This window comes from Chiloscyllium plagiosum, unplaced genomic scaffold, assembly GCF_037043375.1.
Source record: "Chiloscyllium plagiosum isolate Xiang-an unplaced genomic scaffold, Cpla_swu_hap1 HiC_scaffold_22, whole genome shotgun sequence".
Lineage (NCBI taxonomy): Eukaryota > Metazoa > Chordata > Chondrichthyes > Orectolobiformes > Hemiscylliidae > Chiloscyllium > Chiloscyllium plagiosum.
In genome coordinates, this window is record NW_028270160.1 from 30,369,999 (window position 1) to 30,390,333 (window position 20,335).

A 20,335-nucleotide genomic window follows, 5' to 3' on the forward strand; every position below is an offset into this window, starting at 1 on the left:
GCTGTTGTCTGTGCCATAATGTTTAGACTGATTCTAATCGAAAAAGTGAGAGAGACACACTCACACATGCGCCCTTTCACAAACGTAGACCCCTTTACACTCACATACACACATATACACGCTCTCTCACAGACACTCACAACCCCCTACCCCAGACACAAAAACACACACAAACTCACATACACATATACATTTTTGGGGTGAATTTGTACTTGCAGAGTTACATTGTACTTTGCTCAAAAACTGCATGAATCCATGTAAGACTCTAAACTCATTTTTTAGATTTGAATCAGTCTAAACATTATGGCACAGACAAAAGCACACAGAAGGCTAACACCTTCAACATGTTATCTGGGCTGACACCAATTGTTAAAGTTAGCCTGAGAATGTAACATTTAAAAAAAGTTTGTGATTTATATATGAAAGAAGTGAAACTAGCATGGTCATTGTAACAGATGAGAGACTTAGCAAACAATCAAGGAATTTTTCAATGTATAGTTTCAGTTACATTATACTGTAAACTTTTGCTATAAAGTCTTACAATTGTGTACTCCACAACCACCTGATGAAGGAGCAGCGCTCCAAAAGCTAGTGCTTCTAATTAAATTTGTTGGACTATAACCTGGCGTTGTGTGATTTTTAACTTAGTACACCCCAGTCCAACACCGACAACTCCATATCTTGAAGAACTATGGCAGCTTTACTTTTTATCTTTACCATACCCAAACCCATGCTTGCAAGCCTTACAACGTCTGATGTGCTTCTGCAACTGGTGCATAATCCTGAACATGTAAATAATTACACTGATAGCCAATTTAGGATTGTCAGTTGGGCTTTCTGTGTGGCACAGTTGTTTCCACTGGTAGGTAATACTTTAATACAAAGGGCAATACATTAAGACAAAAGAAAAATGCACTGTGTCTGTTTCAACTCAACAAAATAGGTGACAACCATTCACTGATTAATTTTTCAGTGAAATTATCCTGATGAGTGCAAGGTAAAAAGCTTCAACAAAATGTACATTTTCAGCAATACTCATGTGCCATGAGAGTTCAAAGAGACTGGCACATGTCAGATGACAATGTCTGAGGAGTTGGGGTGCATCTGCCCATGGAGTGTGCCCTGAGATGTTGGTGTGACGAAAGGAAAGCTAGTCTTTAGGCAGATATGCAAGTTGTTTCAGAAGTGAGCATGGTTAGATGGGGTGGAATTTGAACATAATACATGCCATTGAGGCAAGAAAGGCAATTAATGTGGCGTGTTTGATAAGATCTGGCAAGAACTCTCAATTGGTCTTGTGATAAGAATTCCTCAATAAAAGTTGGTACAACTTATACTTAATCAAAAGAAGATAAGAACTGATCCCCTATGCTTTATCCAAATGAAAGATTATCTACTTTGTTTCCTAAAATGCTTTGTAGATGACACATTCCCTGTTTATGCTCTAGCTGTCATATTCAAATAAGAAAGAGTCACAGAGTCTCTTTGAGAAGCCAGACTGAAGGTGTAACGTAGCTGCGAAAGGAAACAAGTGGGTAGCTGAGGGGATAGGGTGGTAAATGGCTAAAGCGGTTGGTCGGGTCAGTTAGAACGGTGGATCAGCTAAGTAGTCAGGGATTGGAAGGGGAGTCAGATGAACATAGAAGAGGAATGGTTGAGGTCAGATATCTAGTTTCCCAGAAGTTCCAGCTGGGAATCCTGTTAGTATTTAATCTTTCTAATATTTGCTGGGTAACTGTACAGGTAAGTGAAGCAGAACCCTCTGAAATCTTTGACTAGCTGAGAGTTGGAGATTTAATGGAGGGTTACAGATTCAGGATAATTGCCCATTGTAACATGCTGGCCAAACCTCTTGTTGTCAGTGCATCAGGATCACTGCAGGATACATCTGGTCTCTGACTGAAACAAATGCCATTGAAAATAACTATAATGACATGTTAGTTAACATTGACTCTGAAGCCTTATGAAAAGGCCAACAGATCTGACATCACATACTTAGATTTTCAAACAACATCAAATCTACTAAGGCAGGCTCTTAGCTTTAATGAAGGCACAACTGCCTCCTCATCTAGACATTCTGGAGGATACTGGCCAGCTTTATTCTCAGTGGGAATAAATGAGAAAGATGCAGTTCCATTCAAACCAAATAGTACAACAGTACTCAATCAAGGTTACTGGGCAAGGCAGGCTACAACATGACCACACGCCTCTAAGATATCCTTGATACCAGCACTCACAAGTGAGCGTATATGGAAAAGTTCTGCTCTTTATCCTATTCAAAATGCTAGAGAACACAGTTTATTATTTGCTTGGCACAAGGAACAATAACAAGTCTAAATTGATACCCCAAGGTGGTGATAGAGGTCATGCAGATGTGTTATTGATGTGACAATGTTGCTTTCCTCAGCTTCTCTTGTATATTTCTTCATGGCCCTGTCATCCATGAAAAGCTTAGTTGGATTTACTGCCTCTTCCTCAAGCTCCATCAAATCCTCATCATTTAAGAAGGGCTGATGTTCCTCATATCCTTCTGTTTGAAATATTGATCCTCAACATTGCAGCACCAGGTTGTGAAGTACACAGTAGATCATTCCTGCCCGTACCACCCTCTGCAGTGTGTACTGCACATTCACAGTAAACTAGTCAAGGCAATGGAAGCACTTCCACCAGCCTTAATCCAACCTTCAGGACCCGACCAATGATAGTACTGAACCCTCCCTTTTGGCCCAGAGAATCGTTTAATCACTATCTTGACCCATCCAATTTATATTCATTACCTGAATTAAGAAACAAGTAGCACAATGTCAAAATTTACAAACAATGTCAATTTAGAAAACATTACTACATTTACACACCAGGCAATTCACTGGTGAATGAGTTTTAACAAATATAAATGGTGTAATGCATTTTCACTTATAAAGAAGTGATAAGACTTAAATATCAAACAATAAAAATGACCAAGTGGGCTGCAAAAGCAAATGGTAAGTCTGGGTACAGGTGAATAACATCACCGAATACCAACAAAACAATTTAAAGTGTGAACAGGATTGATTTCTAGGGTATGTAATTCACCAGTGATGAAGTTACATTAAATTTGTATGGCACCATGGCAAAACCACATAAAAGTACTGAGCGCAGTTCTGTTATCCACAGTCTAAAACAGAAATATTGGAGAAAGTGCAAAACTGACGAACAAGAATGGTATCAGAACTGAGAGATAATAGTTACCATGAGCTGTGAACCATTGCAATTGTTTATTGCCAAAAAAAACCTGGAAAATCTGATAGACATTTTCAAAATTAAGAATTTTCTGGGCAGTGCAACAATGAGAGAATCCAAAAAGAGTGGCCCAAAATATGAGTCAGTTCCTAGTCAATCTAATAGGGAAGTAATGGGAAATTTATTTCCTCAGAGAGTGGAACACTATCACGGGAGATGGGTAAGGCACACAGCTTAGGTAATTTCTTATGAAAAGTGGATGAGCACATGACAGAAACTAGAATAGGAATTTTCATTGAAAGACTGAGCCAAAGCAGACAGGAAATACAAAATCGCACATGGAGTATAAACACTCACAGAGTTTCATTTTGTGTCCTATTTCTTTGTTTCATATGTTTTGCAACGCCATATAACAAGATCATGGTGTGAAGTGTAATACGAGTGATCTTAGTAAACCCTTACCAACTTTCTGAATGAAGTCACACATATTGAATCATCAACAGATTTTTCTAATTTGAATAGCACTGATCAAGAGAGGTAATTTAGTACTTACTTTTGTCTGGCGACACCTCTACGTAATATGCAAAAAAGCCAGGACCAGTATTGTGGGAATCAGATTGAAAATAAGCAGTCAAAGTGTTGGATGATGATGTAAATACATTGCCTAACCCAGTACATATTGTGGCAAGTGCAGGAGAATTTGTTGAAGGCCCATCATATATTGTAACATAATCATTTGAGCAACGTGGGGAAACGTCCAGGCTGCAAAGAGAATATTTTTTATGTTTTATTTCTACTGTTAGTAATTTACTGCAAAAATAACATTTGTCAGAAATCTGTTCAAAAACATAAGGAGAAAAAGAACAAGCGTTAATCCAGCCGCAATCTTCACACAAATTAAATATTAGAATTAAATAGCATTCACTTACAGGAAAATTGTAAGCAATTTATATGATCATCCAAGGGAGGGACATAAGAAAGTGGCTTTGATCTCCTTAGAGTGGTTTAAGGCAACATTTGACAGAGTTGCTCAAAATCATAATGGCTTTTGATAGGTTAAATATGAGAAACTTTTTCCCAGGAGGATCAGCAAAGTAAGGAAACAAACTTTAAAAGAATTGGCAAAATAACTTAAGGTTTTTGGCATGGTTTGTAGCTATTTGGAATCATTAAATAACAGCTGTCCAAGCTTCATCTACAACTGCAATTGAGTTAAGTCTTACAGTTAAGTAATTTCCAGGAGTGGCTGGAGTGCCTCTTTCAGTAATATAGACTAGCTGGCTAACTGTAATTAGCTCTCGCCTCTCATGAATTTGGGCTTTCTGTTTAGATGTGTGGCAACTCAACAGTGGGAGAAAATGAGGACTGCAGATGCTGGAGACCAGAGTTGAAAAATGTGATGCTGGAAAAACATAGCAGGCCAGGCAGCGTCTGAGGAGCAGGATAATTGACGTTTCGGGCATAAGCCCTTCTTCAGGAATGAGGCTAGTGTGCCAGGTGGGCTGAGATAAAAGGTAGGGGGGAGGGGATTTGGGGGAGGGGCGCTGGGAATACGATAGGTGGAAGGAGGTGAAGGTGAGGGTGATAGACCGGAGATGGGGTAGGGGCGGAGAGGTCGGGAAGAAGATTGCAGGTCAAGAGGGTGGTGCTGAATCTGGGGGTTGGGACTGAGATAAGGTGGGGGGAGGGGAAATGAGGAAGCTGGAGAAATCTACATTCATCCCATGTGGTTGGAGGGTTCCTAAGTTGGAGGGTTCCTAGGCGTTCTTCCTCCAGGCGTCGTGTGGTCAGGGTCTGGCGATGGAGGAGGCCAAGGACCTGCATGTCCTTGGCAGAGTGGGATGGGGAGTTAAAGTGTTCAGCCACAGGATGGTTGGGTTGGTTGGTGCAGGTGTCCCAGAGGTGTTCCCTGAAACGTTCCGCAAGTAGGCGGCCTGTCTCCCCAATGTAGAGGAGACCACATCAGGTGCAATGGATATAGTAAATATGTGTGTGGAGGTGCAGGTGAATTTGCGACGGATATGGAAGGATCCGTTGGGGCCTTGGAGGGAGGTAAGGGAGGAGGTGTGGGCGCAAGTTTTGCACTTCTTGCAGTTGCAGGGGAAGGTGCCGGGAGTGGAGGTTGGGTTGGTGGGGGGATGTGGACCTGACAAGGGAGTCGCGGAGGGAGTGAACCTGATGAGGGAGTCGAGGAGGGAGTGGACCTGACGAGGGAGTCGCGGAGAGAGTGGGCCTGACGAGGGAGTTGCGGAGGGAGTGGACCTGACGAGGGAGTCTCAGAGAGAGTGGGCGTGACGAGAGAGTTGCGGAGGGAATGGACCTGACGAGGGAGTCGCAAAACAGTGGGTCTAGTACTTCTCTGCATAATATTATTACTATAATGTGCAGATAACACAAGATTTGCAACTGTCTGCATCACGAGAAAATGAATATAAATGAATTCATTGGGAATAGTTACATATAGTATTCATAGTTGCATAACAGATACAGGCAGCTCCCAAGTTGCAAACGGGTTCTGTTCCCATGTCCATTTGCAAATTAATTTATATGCAAGTTGGAACACAATGCAAGACAACATAAAGTAGCTGTTCCTCAGTATCTTCTTAAAACTGGTCTTTACAATTACATCCTTTTAAGTACAAGTGTTCATAAATTGGACATTTCTGACTTGGGAACAAAACAGAAATTGCTGAAAAATTGCGGCAATTCAACTTTCAGAATGTGTTCTGAAAAACGGTCACTGGACCCGAAACAATAACTGATTTCTCTCCACAGATACTGCCAGGCCTGCTGAGAATTTTTGTTTCTGATTTCTAGCATCTGCAGTTCTTTTGGTCATTTGTAAATTGGGGACACTCCCACCCCCCCTCCCTAAACCCTCCTCTCCCCCCCCCCACCGTATTTCTCACACTCTATGCGGTTGCGATGAGTCTGCTACTTACCGAATATCAATGAATTTCAACATTATTCTTTTGCCATTATCCACAAATATATTCCAGATACATTTTGCGTTATTTGGATAGTACTTTGGATAATTGGGGCTGGCAAAACATCCACTATTATTATCAAGTTTCATTCCACATTGCATACCTAGTGACAATGATGAAATAAGTAAATGAGTAACATAAAATAGGCAGTATTTTTGACCTTCCATATTTCCATCACCACTCTTCCTGAGAATTTGCCTCTTATCTCAGGTGCAATTTGACAAACAGAATATCTCACCTAACTTGCTGATAACTTATTGAGATTTAACAGTGAGGGCTGATATGTCCTGTTATGTTAAAGTCCAATTTTGTTCTTTTTTACCATCTGAAAATTGCAGTCCTAGCGGACTGATTGGATTTAGATCAGGAAGAGGAAATCCTCATTGATTTTCATCTAATACTCAGAAATACATAATACTTTATTGTTCTAATGGAGTAAAAATTGATCAGGGCTATGTTTGTGAAACAGGTACAGAGAGCGATAGGTTTTGCCCTCCAGCATTGACAGGATTTCTGTTGCTGAAAACATTACATTTGAACAGAAATGTTTTACTGAGTCACTGGGTTACTGAAGAACTCCAAAGCTTTATGTTTGTATTTTCCCCTCAATTAATGGAAGTGAAATAGACCATATAAAATGGGTAAGCATTGCAATGTTCAGATTTGGCACTTTATGCAGAATTTCAGCTATCCTGAAACTGAGTGTATGTACGCTGTGTGTCTCTGCTGCTCTCAATGCCCTAATCCATAACCCACCTTTTGCAAATTCGCATTTTATTTAAATTGTTTTATGTGCCAAACTGAAGTCTCAATCTATCCACCACTCTATATCCTTTCACTGTTTCCACAGGTGACAATTTTCTCCCTCCATTGCATTTTATGCCCGTCTATGCACTCACTGTTTCTCAAAATTATAACAAAAATTGGAAGATGCAGTGAGATAACCACCCGAATGAAAATTAAACTGTAAAAGAAAAGACAAGAGTAGAGCTACAGTACAACTATTCAGATAGGAGAAAAATTGAAAGTGATGATCCACAAGGTTTAGCATTGGGACAATTATTATTTGTAATTTATGGCACTGGATCTAACTTTTAGATGATCCGAATGAATAAAATATCAGAAAATGTATAAACCAGGCAGCTAAGTGGTAAATAACTTTTAACATAAATAAATGGGTGGCTTGGTTTTAAAACATCACCTGTACATTAGGTTGTAAAACCAATACTAAATGGGCTAGAAAAGTGGCGATCTCAGCTCCGAAATGAATATATCATTAAAAACAGCATTGCGCATCAGTGAAACAATTATAGTTACCAACAGAGCATTGGGATTTATTTTGAAGCACAAGCAGTGAAGATATGCCAAACTTGTATTGGACTGTGATGAGGCCATACTCAAAACAGTGCACCGTTCTGTTCTCTATAATATTACTCTGTTCTCCATATTATTAGAACAACACAGAGATGTTGAAGCAAAGTGTCATATTGATGAACAAGACTGGTTCCAGAACTGAGAGATTATGGTTATTAGGATCAAGTGAACCGAAATCCAAAATGACTAATTCTGGGTCTTTAAAATTATGAATAGCTTTGGCATTTAAATATGAGCGAAATATAGGCCCAAAATATAAAACATCCAATAGGGAAATAAAGATAAAAGTGTTTACCGAGACAGCAAAATATGCTACCATAGATCAACAAACAGGAGGCTGGAAGAACTCAGCAAGCCAGGCAGCAACAGGAGGTGGAGAAATCAACGTTTCGGGTATTAACCCTTCTTTAAGACTGAGATGATGTGGAGGTGCTGGTGTTGGACTGGGCTGGACCAAGTTAGTGATTCAAGACTGGACTGTTATTCCAAAGCATATACTCTATGCAAATCTTGACAATACAACTATCATAATGTGAAGCAAAATGAATGGAGACCTCAGCAATTCCTTTCTGACTCTCTGAAAATAATCAAACATGTTAAATCATTTACCTACTGTTCCAATTTAAACTGCGCTAATCAAAAGTAATACTAACACTTACTTGGATTTGGAAACACCATATTGTAATATGCTGCAAAGCCATGATCAGAATTATGGGAATCAGATTGAAAATAAACAGTTAGAGTGTTGGATGATGATGTGTATTCATGGTTCAGTCCAGTACAAATTGTGGCAAGTGCAGGAGAACTTGTTGTGGGCCCATCGTATATTGTAACATTATCATTTGAGCAACGTGAGGAAACTTCCAGCCTGCAGAGAGAATGTTTTTCCATTTTATTTTACTGTTGAAAATTTACTTCCTAACCAAAAAATCAGGAAACGTGAAACAAACATTGCACACCCTGTCATCCAGTCCTAACTTTCCATTTGAACTTGGAGCAATATCTAAACACTTTGGCAATTTATGTTTCAGCAAGCGATCAGCATGCAAATAAACCAAGTACGTAGATGTTGGTCACATGCCCAAAGCTGTCTGCACGGCGGCACACACTGCTTCTGGAGATTACTTTGTATTGTGTATATTCATTTAGGTGTAAATAAACCAGAGATCTTCAAGTGAATGGAATCCACGTACCTCATCTGTGTTACATTTGGATATCACAAAAATATTACTACATGGAATGTAGCTGGGATTATTTTTATATGAAAGTAAGAACAAAGAAGAAACAAGTCTTACAAGTTGGGAATCCAAGGAGACTGAAATAACTCTACAGAGGCTGGTATCCTGTAACCAAGTCATCCTTTATTTATAAGAGTCCTTGACTATAATACTACCTTGTATAGAGTCAGGCACCAGAGTGTCAGTATCCTTGACACTCAATCTTTTTATGTCAGCAAGGGCACCCCAGGATTAACAGGCCCAGTCATGGATATCCTATGATATCCAGCTGGCAAACTTGTTTTACAATCATTATAGAGAACAGCAGCAAACAGGTTTGACAGCAATTCTGAGTACTCACAATATGGAAACCAAATGATTTTAGGCTTTTTTCTCAATCTTTGAGTATTTCCAAGTTGGTCATATTTATGCAGATGGCAAGTTTATTCAAAGTCCCTACAAAAAGGTTTTTTTTCAAATTTGTATAATTGCTGGGGGTCAGCCCCATACTGAGCTAAGAGAAAGCATGCAGACATTTAAACAAGTGGGCTACAACACAGAGCCAATGTAACAAGCTCTAAAACAAATTTCAAGCCAAAACCAAAAAGGAACACTAAGTACAGTGCTGAAAGACTATAAGGTGCGCAAAGTTAAACAAAAAATGAAAAGCTAAGAGAACAGCAAGAAGGATAAATATCAAATCCCCCACCATGTAATGGAAAACTATGGATCTGCGATATGGGTTCAAACCTTTTAAACAAAGGATTCAGCAATGCTTCACAGATAAAGCAGTTGCAAAACCAGGTAAGTAAGGTGTGCAGATATTGATAGCAGTTGATTTGAATGGCTGCACACAATCAGTAGCTTGGGTTTATCTGAGGAGGTCCAGACAGGCCCTACAAAGGCAAGGAAAGTCTGAAAAGACCAGCTGCGTGTAAGCATCAACATGAAAAATTACTGTTTATACTACAGGCAACAACCACAGATGTCAGTAGACCAATTTGCGAGTAGATGCCATAACAAGGGCAACAAATGCAAGAGGCTGATCTGTCAGAGCAATTAATGGAGTTGATAATTAACTCTACACCATTCAAATTTTTTCATAAATAACAGCTGGGGGAATAAAGACATGATTCATTGCAAGCAGATGGCTAAAAACATGCAGTCATTAAAGTTTGACAGCAATGCCTGGAAACATTAGGGCTAGCAAAACAGTATCGACACTGCAGCTAGGACACAAAAAGCAAGCAAGCTATGTTCAAATACAGTCTACCACATGCAAAGCTGTGCTTCAGGCTAAGAGCCTTGCAAGGCATGCCCTTCAAAAGGAAGCCACGTCTGCCTCTTCTAGCATCTAGCTCCATAGATGCTATTAGAGTTGCACCATTGCACAATCAAACAGAGATTGGAATGAAGAGCTGTAGAAGTCTGCATTTTTGGAGAATGGGGAAGTCACAGCTACTGTTAGCAAAGTTAATGCACATGTGTATGAAACGTTCGTTGTGATCCCAGACACTTCAACACTGAGGGAGTGAAAGCATTCCTGTTGATTTATCTCACTAGCTAGCTACTCATTGCCTTGAGGTGACTGTGGATATAATCAACAATGTTCTCCATGCAGGGAAATTCAGCAATGTGACAAAACCCACTGGCCTATGAGTCTGGGGGGATCTTCCATGTGTACTGTCCAGCTCTTGATGAAATGGCAGGATCCTGTGAAATGCAATGATGTCCATTTATCTGCAAAACACCACAGTAGATTCTGAGTTAAAGGAGCCAGAGGCGAATTCATTCGAGGTCGCAACCTTTGACAGAATGGGTAATGGAGGTTGAGCACTGTTGTGAGCTGAGGCCATCTGTACAATGTGGCTCTCTGGGTGAATAGTCACAGTCACCTCCAGCAATGTTTTGCAATTATCCACAAGAAACTTAATCTTCAGTTGCAGATTCTAAGCTGAGGGTATGATACCTTTTCCCATCCTACCCCTGAATCCTACTCTCTGTACCCCGATGTGAAAATTTGGCCTTTCCTGTATAAAATATTCCTTCTCCATCACTAGATTCAAACTATGAGTGTCACATCCCTGAGGTCAGTTTCTACCCTCCTTGAAATCAGCTGACCTCCCAACTCCCCAGCATTGCCTAGGATTTTACAGACCACAACCTCCACTGAATCAATGGCCCTGATGTGACAAAGCTGTGTCATCCTCTTGCAATTTTGCCTTTTAAACACTGAAATAATTTGTTGGGGCAACCATTGCTGCCTCCCCTATTATATAGCAACCTCCATGCACCTGGTGCATCCCATGCCTGGCATTCAAGACAGTGCATCTCCATCAAGATCTGAATCCAATGCTCCATCTGCTGCCACAAGCTCTTTCATAATCTTAATTATTAACACAAGTGGATTGGGAAATATCTTGGAAGATTTTCCCTTGTACTCCATGAACTTGGGCTAGGAACAGCAACAGGAAAATGGTGCATTGACTGTTTGCATTTTTGTCCTCACCCGTAAAAATGTTATGCCATTTTCAATCTCTTTCCTGCTGAGATCTTCTTCCAGGTCCAGTTGCATTGCCCCTTTACGCTAAATAGTTATGTAGTGCAACCTGTAAATAACATTCATGCCGAGTACTATTGCCAGCAAAAGGCAATCTGACCGTCGTCCCTATGTATTGAATAACATTACCATCACTGAATCCCCCATATCCTGGGGGATCACCATTGAGCAGAAACGTAACTAACCATATTAACACTGTGGCTGCAAGAACAGGTCAGAGATTAGGAATCCTGCAGTGAGTAACTCACCTCCTGACTCCACAAAGCCTATCTACCATCTATAAGACTCAAGTCAGAACTGTGATGGAATACTCCTCATTTGTCTGGATGAGTGCAGCTCTAACAACACTCAAGAAACATGACACCCTGCAAGACAAAATGACCTGCTTGATTGGTGCCACATCCACAAACATTCACTCCCTTCATCACCAACACTTAGTAGCAGCAGTGTGTACTATCTACAAAATGCATTCACCAAGGTTCCCTAGAAAATACCTTCCAAAAGTATGATCACTGACATCTAGAAGGACAAGTGCAGCAGATACATGGGATCACAACCAGCAGCAATTACCACTCCAAGCCACCCAACATCCTGACTTGGAAAAAAAATCATCAATCATTCAGTGTTGCCTGAGTCAACCTCCCAGATTTCACTCCCTATCAATGCGTGGGGCTACCATGGACTACAGCAGTTCAAGGAAGCAACTTACTACCCCTTACTCAAGACAAATTGGACTTGGGCATAAGTACTGTCTCAGTCACCAATGCTGACATTTTTCTTTTTAAATGTATTTTCCAATTAAACTGCTCAGTGATGTTATTACACGCCTCTGGGACAGGTAGGACTTAAAACTGGGCATCTTGGCTCAAAAGGTAGGGACACTGGCACTGTGCCATAAGGGCTCTTAATAAGGTAGTGGTTGTATCTGTCTTCATCAGCAAGTCTCCCAAAGATTCTTCTGCAATTCTGTGATGCTGTGAGAAGCTGAATGACATCTAGCTAGAGATGAATGAATCAGAAATATCACTCAATTGATTTTCTTGGTTTAATTTATTGTACTCATTGTACCTAAGTACAGTTAAAAGCTTTTGTTTGTGAGCAGTATAGGCAGATCATAGCAAGCAGGATGTACAGGTCATAGGGTGCTTAGACAGAGTGAGGCATACAGGTTACACTGCACAGGAGATGCGCAAAGCAAGATCAACATTAACAAGATCACCCTCGTATTTACCACCCTCAATTTAACAAATGCCATTCACAATGACAATAATTTCTTAATGACATAACATCTACTTTGAGGAATATGTATCAGTTAAGAACTATTCAACTGAAACAATGATACCTCTTAAATGAATCTATCCCAAAATGTCATCTATTCACAAAAGAACCTTTGACATACCACACAGTTGCAATGAATAAGTGGAAACACTGTTACTTACTGAATATCAATAAAATTCAACTTTACTCTTTCATCATCGTCCATAGTTATATACCAGATACATGTCGCAGAATTTGGATAATTGCGTGGATAATTGGGGGTAGTAAAACATCCATTGTCACCACTAAGTTTGCCTCCGCATTGTGTATCTGGAAACAATGATGAGTAAATGACTAGCACAAAGAGGATGTATTATTTTTCTCCTCCATTTCTATCTTCCCTTTTCTTTAGAATTTGTCCCTTTAGCTCTGGTATAATTTGATGAGTAACAGACCTCAACTAACTAGTTGATATCTTAGTTGAGATTTGATAGTGGGAGCTGATACCCACCATTACTGTTGGGGAAATTTCACTTTAGTCTTGTTTTGCTGTTTTTATTCTCCTGCCCACAGTTCCAACAGGTTCAATGGATGGAGTTCAGAACAGGAAATTCTCATTGCTATCAGAATTGCTGAATTACTTATTGTCTTTTATAAAATAGTAACAGGCCAGGTGCGTTTTGGAAATATGGGGTCAAAGAGCAGTAAGTTGTGCCTTCCAGTGTGGAAAAGCTATTTCATTCCTGGGGGCTTCACATCTGCGTAGGAATGCTTCAATTATTGAAGAACTCCAGAGCTTTGTGTTTGTATTTTCCTTCCAATTATACAAAAGAAATACATTTTATACCAGTCAATGTGGCAGTTTTTATGTGTAGTATGAATTAGATTTCAATTCAATTCAACAAAGCTAAAATTTGACAAACATGCCAAATCTGAACGCAATTTCATGCTCACCTATTCTGCAGAGTTTATTTCACTTCCATTGTTAAAAGTCCATTTGCTTGCTTAAATTTGCAACATTTACAAAATCACTGAAATATAAACCAGGTGCATTTGTACAAAATTTACAAATAACATATCGTCAATGTTTAACTACATTGAAATTGTACTGTGCGATGTTTGTTGTGTTCTGCAGCTTGCAAGTAACTATTGACCAGGATCACATGCAAAGAAAAGTCACTTGATTAAAATTGCTGCAGTTGTGTGTAACACAGAATCACGTTGAAATCACTAGTTTCAGAAAAGCAATTTAATGAGGAGAAAGTTATAAAGGAAAAATAAATGAAAAAACATCATGCAACTAATTAGAATTATATTGTTCTATATCTTTTCATTACCATTATTTCATGCGTAATCGAACTCAGAACACAACCAAAAATTAACTAATTGGAAAGTAAATTGGCCAAAAAAATGGAATTGAAGTGCAGAGATATAGTCAGACTAAGGACAATTGAAAGGACTATTCCAAAAGGATTACCTCTGTGATCATTGCAATTCATAACATATATTAATGATCTCGATTTAGAAACACGTATCAGAGACTACAGATGATATCAATAAAGAAGTCATTTAAAAAGCCTGTAGACCAGGCACTGAAGTGGCAAATGAATTTCAACCTACATAAATCTGTGATGCACTTCTGTTTAAAACTGATACATCACTTATATTTAGATAATAAGAAAGTACACAGTGAGCTTGAAAAGGAAGAGATTGCAAAATGCAAGTGAATAAATCAACAAAAACAGCATCTCAAGTCAACAAAAGAATAAGTTATGGAAACACAGGAAGAAGTGCAAACATTTTTGACAAACGTAGTGCATGAACTCATACATTGCAACTATCAGAACAGATTAGGCATTATTTCTTTTAGAATACAAATTCAGAATGACATAGAGGTATTTCAAATTAGGACCAGTTTTGGCAGACTAGGTTTGAGGGAAACCAAAAACAACATCAAGATACAGGCCTGTTCCTAACAAATCCAACAGGGATAAAAGAAGAAATTTCTTTAGTCAGAGATGGGAACACATTACTAAAGGAAAGAGTTGAGGTACACAGCTCAGATACTTTCTAAGGAAAAGTAGATGACTACATGAGACAAATAGAATTGAAATATACACTGAAAGAATGAGGTAAGGTCAATGGAAAAGAAGAAATTTTGTGTGGAGAATGAATATCAACATAGATTATCTATGCCCTATTTCTATGCAATATATTTTATACAATTCTCTATATAATAGCAACATAGAAAATATGAACAAGCATAGGCCTTTTGATCCTTTGAGCCTGCTCCACCATTTATTATTATCAAGGCTGATCATCAAACTCAATAGCCTTTTCCCACTTTCCCCATAACCTTTGATCCCTTTAACCCCAAGTGAACTCTTTCTTTAAATCAGACAATATTTTGGACTCAAATGCTTTCTGTGATAGATTTCCACAGGCTCGGTATTCTCTGGCTGAAGACATTTCTCCTATCTCAATCCAAAATGGTTTACTCTCTATCTTTAGACTGTGACCCCCTGGTTCTGTATTTCCCTGCCATTGAGAACATCCTTCCTGTATCTACCCTGTCTAGTCTTATTAATATTTTATGGTTTCTATGCAATTCCCTTTCAATCTCCTAAACTCCAGTGGATATAATCCTAACTGATACAACCTCTTCTCATACATCAGTCCTGCCATCCCAGAAATCAGTCTGGCAAATGTTTGCTGCATTCCCTCTGTAACAAGAACATCCTTCCTCAGATAAGGAGAACAAAACTCCTTGTGTGGAATATTGGTCTACATAGGCCCTGCATAATTGCAGCAAGACATCCCTGCTCCTGTACTCAACTCCTTTGGCTGTGAAGGCCAACGTGCCATTCTCCTTCTTTATTGTCTGCTGCACTTGCATGTTTACTTTCAGCAACTGGTTTACGAGTGCACCCAGGTCTCGTTGCAGAATTCCTCTCTCTCTCTCTCTCTCTCTCTATAGCCATTCAGATAATAATCCATCTCCCTGTTTTTGCCCTCAAAGTGGATAGCCTCAAATTTATCCACTTTATATTGCATCTACCATGCATTTCACTACTGATTCAACTTCTCCAAATCACATTGAAGCATGTCTGTATCCTCCTCACAGCTCACTATCCTGTCTCTCAGATGCTGAAAATGTGTTGCTGGAAAAGCGCAGCAGGTCAGGCAGCATCCAGGGAACAGGAGAATCGACGTTTCGGGCATAAGCCCTTCTTCAGGAATGAGGAAAGTTTGTCCAGTAGGCTAAGATAAAAGGTAGGGAGGAGGGACTTGGGGGAGGGGCGTCGGAAATGTGATAGGTGGAAAGAGGTCAAGGTGAGGGTGATAGGTCAGACTGGGGTGGGGGCAGAGAGGTCAGGAAGAAGATTGCAGGTTAGGAAGGCGGTGCTGAATTCGATGGATTTGACTGAGACAAGGTGGGGGGAGGGGAAATGAGGAAACTGGTGAAATCCGAGTTCATCCCTTGTGGTTGGAGGGTTCCTCGGCGGAAGATGAGGCGCTCTTCCTCCAACCGTCGTTTTGTTGTGGTCTGGCGATGGAGGATCCAAAGACCTGCATATCCTTGGTGGAGTGGGAGGGGGAGTTGAAGTGTTGAGCCACAGGGTGGTTGGGTTTGTTGGTCCGGGTGTCCCAGAGGTGTTCTCTGAAACGCTCCGCAAGTAGCCGGCCTGTCTCCCCAATATAGAGGAGGCCACATCGGGTGCAGAGGATGCAATAGATGATGTGTGTCGAGGTGCAGGTGAATCTGTGGCGGATATGGAAGTTTCCTTTGGGGCCTTGGAGGGAGGTGAGGGGGGAGGTGCACCATAATGCGAAGCATGCTGAATTGGGGACCTTAGCAAATTCTTAGTGACTCCTTCAAAGTAGTCACGCATGTTGAATCATTTTTCTATCATTTTAACCGAAATGATTCCAATCAACAGAGGTATTTTAACACTTACTTTCAATTTGAGGTATTTTGTAGTAATGTGCAGTAAAGCCAGGACCCGTATCACGGGAATCAGATTCGAAATAGATAGTCATGGTGTTGGATGAGGATATAAATACATGGCTTGAACCAGTACATATTGTGGCAAGTACAGGAGAATTTGTTGAAGGTCCGTCATATATTGCAACATAATCATTTGAACAATGGGGTGAGGTTTCCAGCCTGCAGAGAGAATAGTTTTTACAATTTATACTATTAAAAAAAGCATAATCCATTCACCATAATTAGGATATCTATTTAAAAAATAACCAAACATTGAACAAGGTTTAGCCATTCAGTAATCTGACTCTATTCTTTGCACAAATTGCATGTAATTTGCTTTAATATTTGTACATCTGGGACAAAATCAAGAGAAGTTGGGCTTGTTCTCCTTAAAAAAGGGTGATGTAGGATACTACTTAATGGCGGTGCTCAAAATCGTGAATGGTTTTGTAAGGTTAAATGATGAGAAGTTATCCCCAGAAGGATTAGCAGCAAAAGGTATCAAATTTTAAGATAACAGGCATAAGAACTTCATGTTGTTATAATCCCAGTTTATGGTAATACTGAATACATCAGATTTCAGGGGGAAACTTAGTTTGATAGATCCTAAGATTTATTTTGGCAATTTGGTTACTACGGTGGGCAGTCATTGAACATAGTCGAGAGTGTGTTGCTGGAAAAGCACAGCAGGACAGGCAGCATTCAAGGAGCAGGAGAATCAACGTTTCGGACATAAGTCCATCATTAGGAATGAGGCTTGTGTGCTGGGGGAGAAGCCTGACAGATAAATGGGAAGGAGTTGAGGCTGATGGGAAAGTAGCTGGGAATGCAATAGGTAGTTGAAGATGGGGAAGAAGATGAAAGGTCAGAGAGGAGAGTGAAGCGGATAGATGGGAAAGGTGATGAACAGGTCAAGAGGGCGGTGCCAAGGTGGAGGCTTGGGACTGGGATAATGTGGGGAGGGGGGAAATGAGGAAACTGTTGAAATCCATATTGATCCCATGTGGTTGCAGGTGGAATATGAGGCGTTCTTCCTCCAGGCTTCGGGTGGTAAGTGTTTGACGACAGAGGAGGCCCAGGACCTGCATATCCTTGGTGGAGTGGGACGGGAGTTGAAGTATTCTGCCACAAGGTGGTGGGGGTTGGTTGGTGCGGGTGTCCCAGAGATGTCCTCTGAAATGATCCGCAAGTTGGCGTCCTATCTCCCCGATGTAGCGGAGACCATTGGGTGCAACGGATACTGTAGATGACATTGGTGGAGGTATAGGTAAATTTCTGTTAGATGTGGAAGGATCCTTTGGGACCTTGTATGGAGGTGAGGGGAGTGGTTGAGGCGTAGGTTTTGTATTTCCTGCGGTGGCAGGGGTAGGTGCTGGGAGTGGGGTGTGGGCTGGTGGGGGGGGGCGTGGATCTGATGAAGGGGTTGCGGAGAGAATGGTCTCTCCGGAATGCTGATAGGAATGGGGAAGGAAATATATCTCCGGTGGTGGAAACTGTTTGTAGGTGGCAGAAGTGACGGAGTAAGATGAAATGTATACGGAAGTTGGGGGGGTGGAAGGTGAGGACCAGGTGGGTTCTATCCTTGTTGCGTTGGGAGGGGTGGGGTTCAAGGCCATAGTGTGGGAAGTAGAGGAGATACGCTGGAGGGCATCGTCGACCATGTGGGAGATAAAATTGTGATCTTTGAAGAAGGAGGCCACCTGGGATTTTCTAAGGTGACATTGGTCATTCTGGGAACAGATGCAGCAGAGGCGAAGGAATTGGGAATAAAGGATAGTGTTTTTACAGGCGCTTATGCCCAAAAAGTCAATTCTCCTACTCATCGGATGCCGCCTGATCTGCTGTGCTTTTCCAGCACCACACTCTCGACTCTGATCTCCAGCATCTGCAGTCCTCACTTTCTCCTAGTCATTGAACATAGTCACATGAGACTGTCTTACCTGCGAAGAATAGTTCTCCTCCATCACTGGACTCAAATTTTCCAGAGCTGTGTCCACATTACCATTTACTGTCCTCCTTGGGGTCAGGTGACCTCCCTATGCTGCCAGGGTTGTTACTCCATATTCACCTCACAACCCATCTGAGCCAATGACATTGATGTGTCAATGGCTCTGTCATCCTCTATGCTGCTCTGCCTTTTACGTGCAGCTTATTATTTGAAGCAACCATGTTGTCTTTGCTCCATTTCTGACTCCATAAATCTGATTTTCCACATACCCAGCAGGCAATCAGTGCACATCTATCACAATCTGAATATGGCCCTTTGGTAAGCATAATTGTTTCACAACTGATAGTGAAGATTCACAATCTCGCCTTTTGCTGTTTGGGGATGAGAGTATAATGTGTGATATGAGGTAAGTGGGATATGAGAAACTAGAACAGATCAAAACAAAGAGTCATCTTCTATTGTTTCAGTCTTTTCACTGACCAAGGCTTCAATAGCCAATGCTATAGAAACTCAGCAGGTCTGGCAGCATCTATTGAGAGAGAAATAGAATTAATGTTTCAAGTCCAATGATTCTAATTCAGAAACTCAGAACCATCAGGCCATATTGAGGCCACAATAAAACACTGAGTACAATTCTGTTCTTATATTCTGAAATATTAATAGAATCACTAGAAAAAGTGCAAAACTGACTGTTCATAGTAATGTTCTTGTCAATCACCATTACTATCAGCAATGATTCAACAGATTAGGGATTGTTTCCTTTAGAATACAAATCCAGAATAATGTGATAGAGATCTTTTAAATCAGGACTAGTTTGGGCAACATAAATTTGAGATGAACCAAAAAATGCAACTCAAAATGTAAGCAGGTTACCAACAAAGCCAATAAAGAGAAAAGAAGAAACTTTGTTCAGTGGTGGAACACATTATTGCAGGAGCAGGTCGAAGCACACAGCTCAGCTACTTTCAGAGGAAAAGCAGATGACTTCAAGGGACAAAATGGAATAGATATATAGACTGAAAGGCTGAGGCAAGGTGGATGGAAAGAAAGAATATTGGAGAATAAACATCAATATAGATTAGTTATGGCCTATGTCCTGCAGTAGAAAGGGGAGGTTGTTAGGTGGTAAGGCAGCTGTTATTGAAGAGTAGCTGGCAGTCCCACGGTGTTAGGTAAGAGATGTGAATATGAGCGATTGTAGCAGTTCTCATTGTGTGAAGGTGTGGTGAGTTGGTGAATACTACTTACTACTTAATACAGAATAGAATAGGTCACCTGCATTGAGGCTGCTGGTTCATTTGTAAGGACTTGACATTTAATTCAATAACCTTGACCATTCATTTGAGGTAATGTGGCTGCACATCCACTGGAGTACAATGCCTGGAATTGACAGCAGTGGCTCTCTGCTCTCACTGCCTTCTTAGTGCCTGTCTAGGGGACCTCCAGACTCTGTAGGAAGAAGACCTCACTCTTTATATCCACCTCCTGCACTGGGACCACTCATCCTGTACCAGAAAATCTTGGACTGTACTCTACCAGCACTGTCTTTTTTCCTATTTCTCCTGATCAAATCTTCTTCCAATTCTAATAGTTGCACTGACCCTTGATGCAGAAGTTTAAATAGTACAGATGTAAATAGGATATTTTTCCCATGAATGAGACCCTATGGTAAGATATGTGTTAAGTTCTAAGCTGTGTAACACTACTATTATATTGAGCAAGTAACACAAGATCACATGCTGCCTCCATCACAAACACAGGCAAAGGCTATAATCTGACTTTATT

At 40.6% G+C, this 20,335-nt stretch overlaps 1 protein-coding gene across 1 annotated transcript in view; it reads right to left on the reverse strand.

The window, feature by feature from the left end:
• LOC122561394 (cubilin-like) overlaps positions 1-20,335 on the reverse strand; it is a 129,728-nt gene that overhangs the window by 36,889 nt on the left and 72,504 nt on the right. Inside the window, exons 18-22 of the mRNA XM_087999264.1 lie at positions 16,574-16,782; positions 12,797-12,944; positions 8,240-8,448; positions 6,162-6,309; positions 3,773-3,981 (exon numbers count right to left, since the gene is read on the reverse strand). Coding sequence (XP_087855390.1) covers positions 3,773-3,981; positions 6,162-6,309; positions 8,240-8,448; positions 12,797-12,944; positions 16,574-16,782 — 923 coding nt within the window. The remainder of the gene's footprint in view (positions 1-3,772; positions 3,982-6,161; positions 6,310-8,239; positions 8,449-12,796; positions 12,945-16,573; positions 16,783-20,335) is intronic.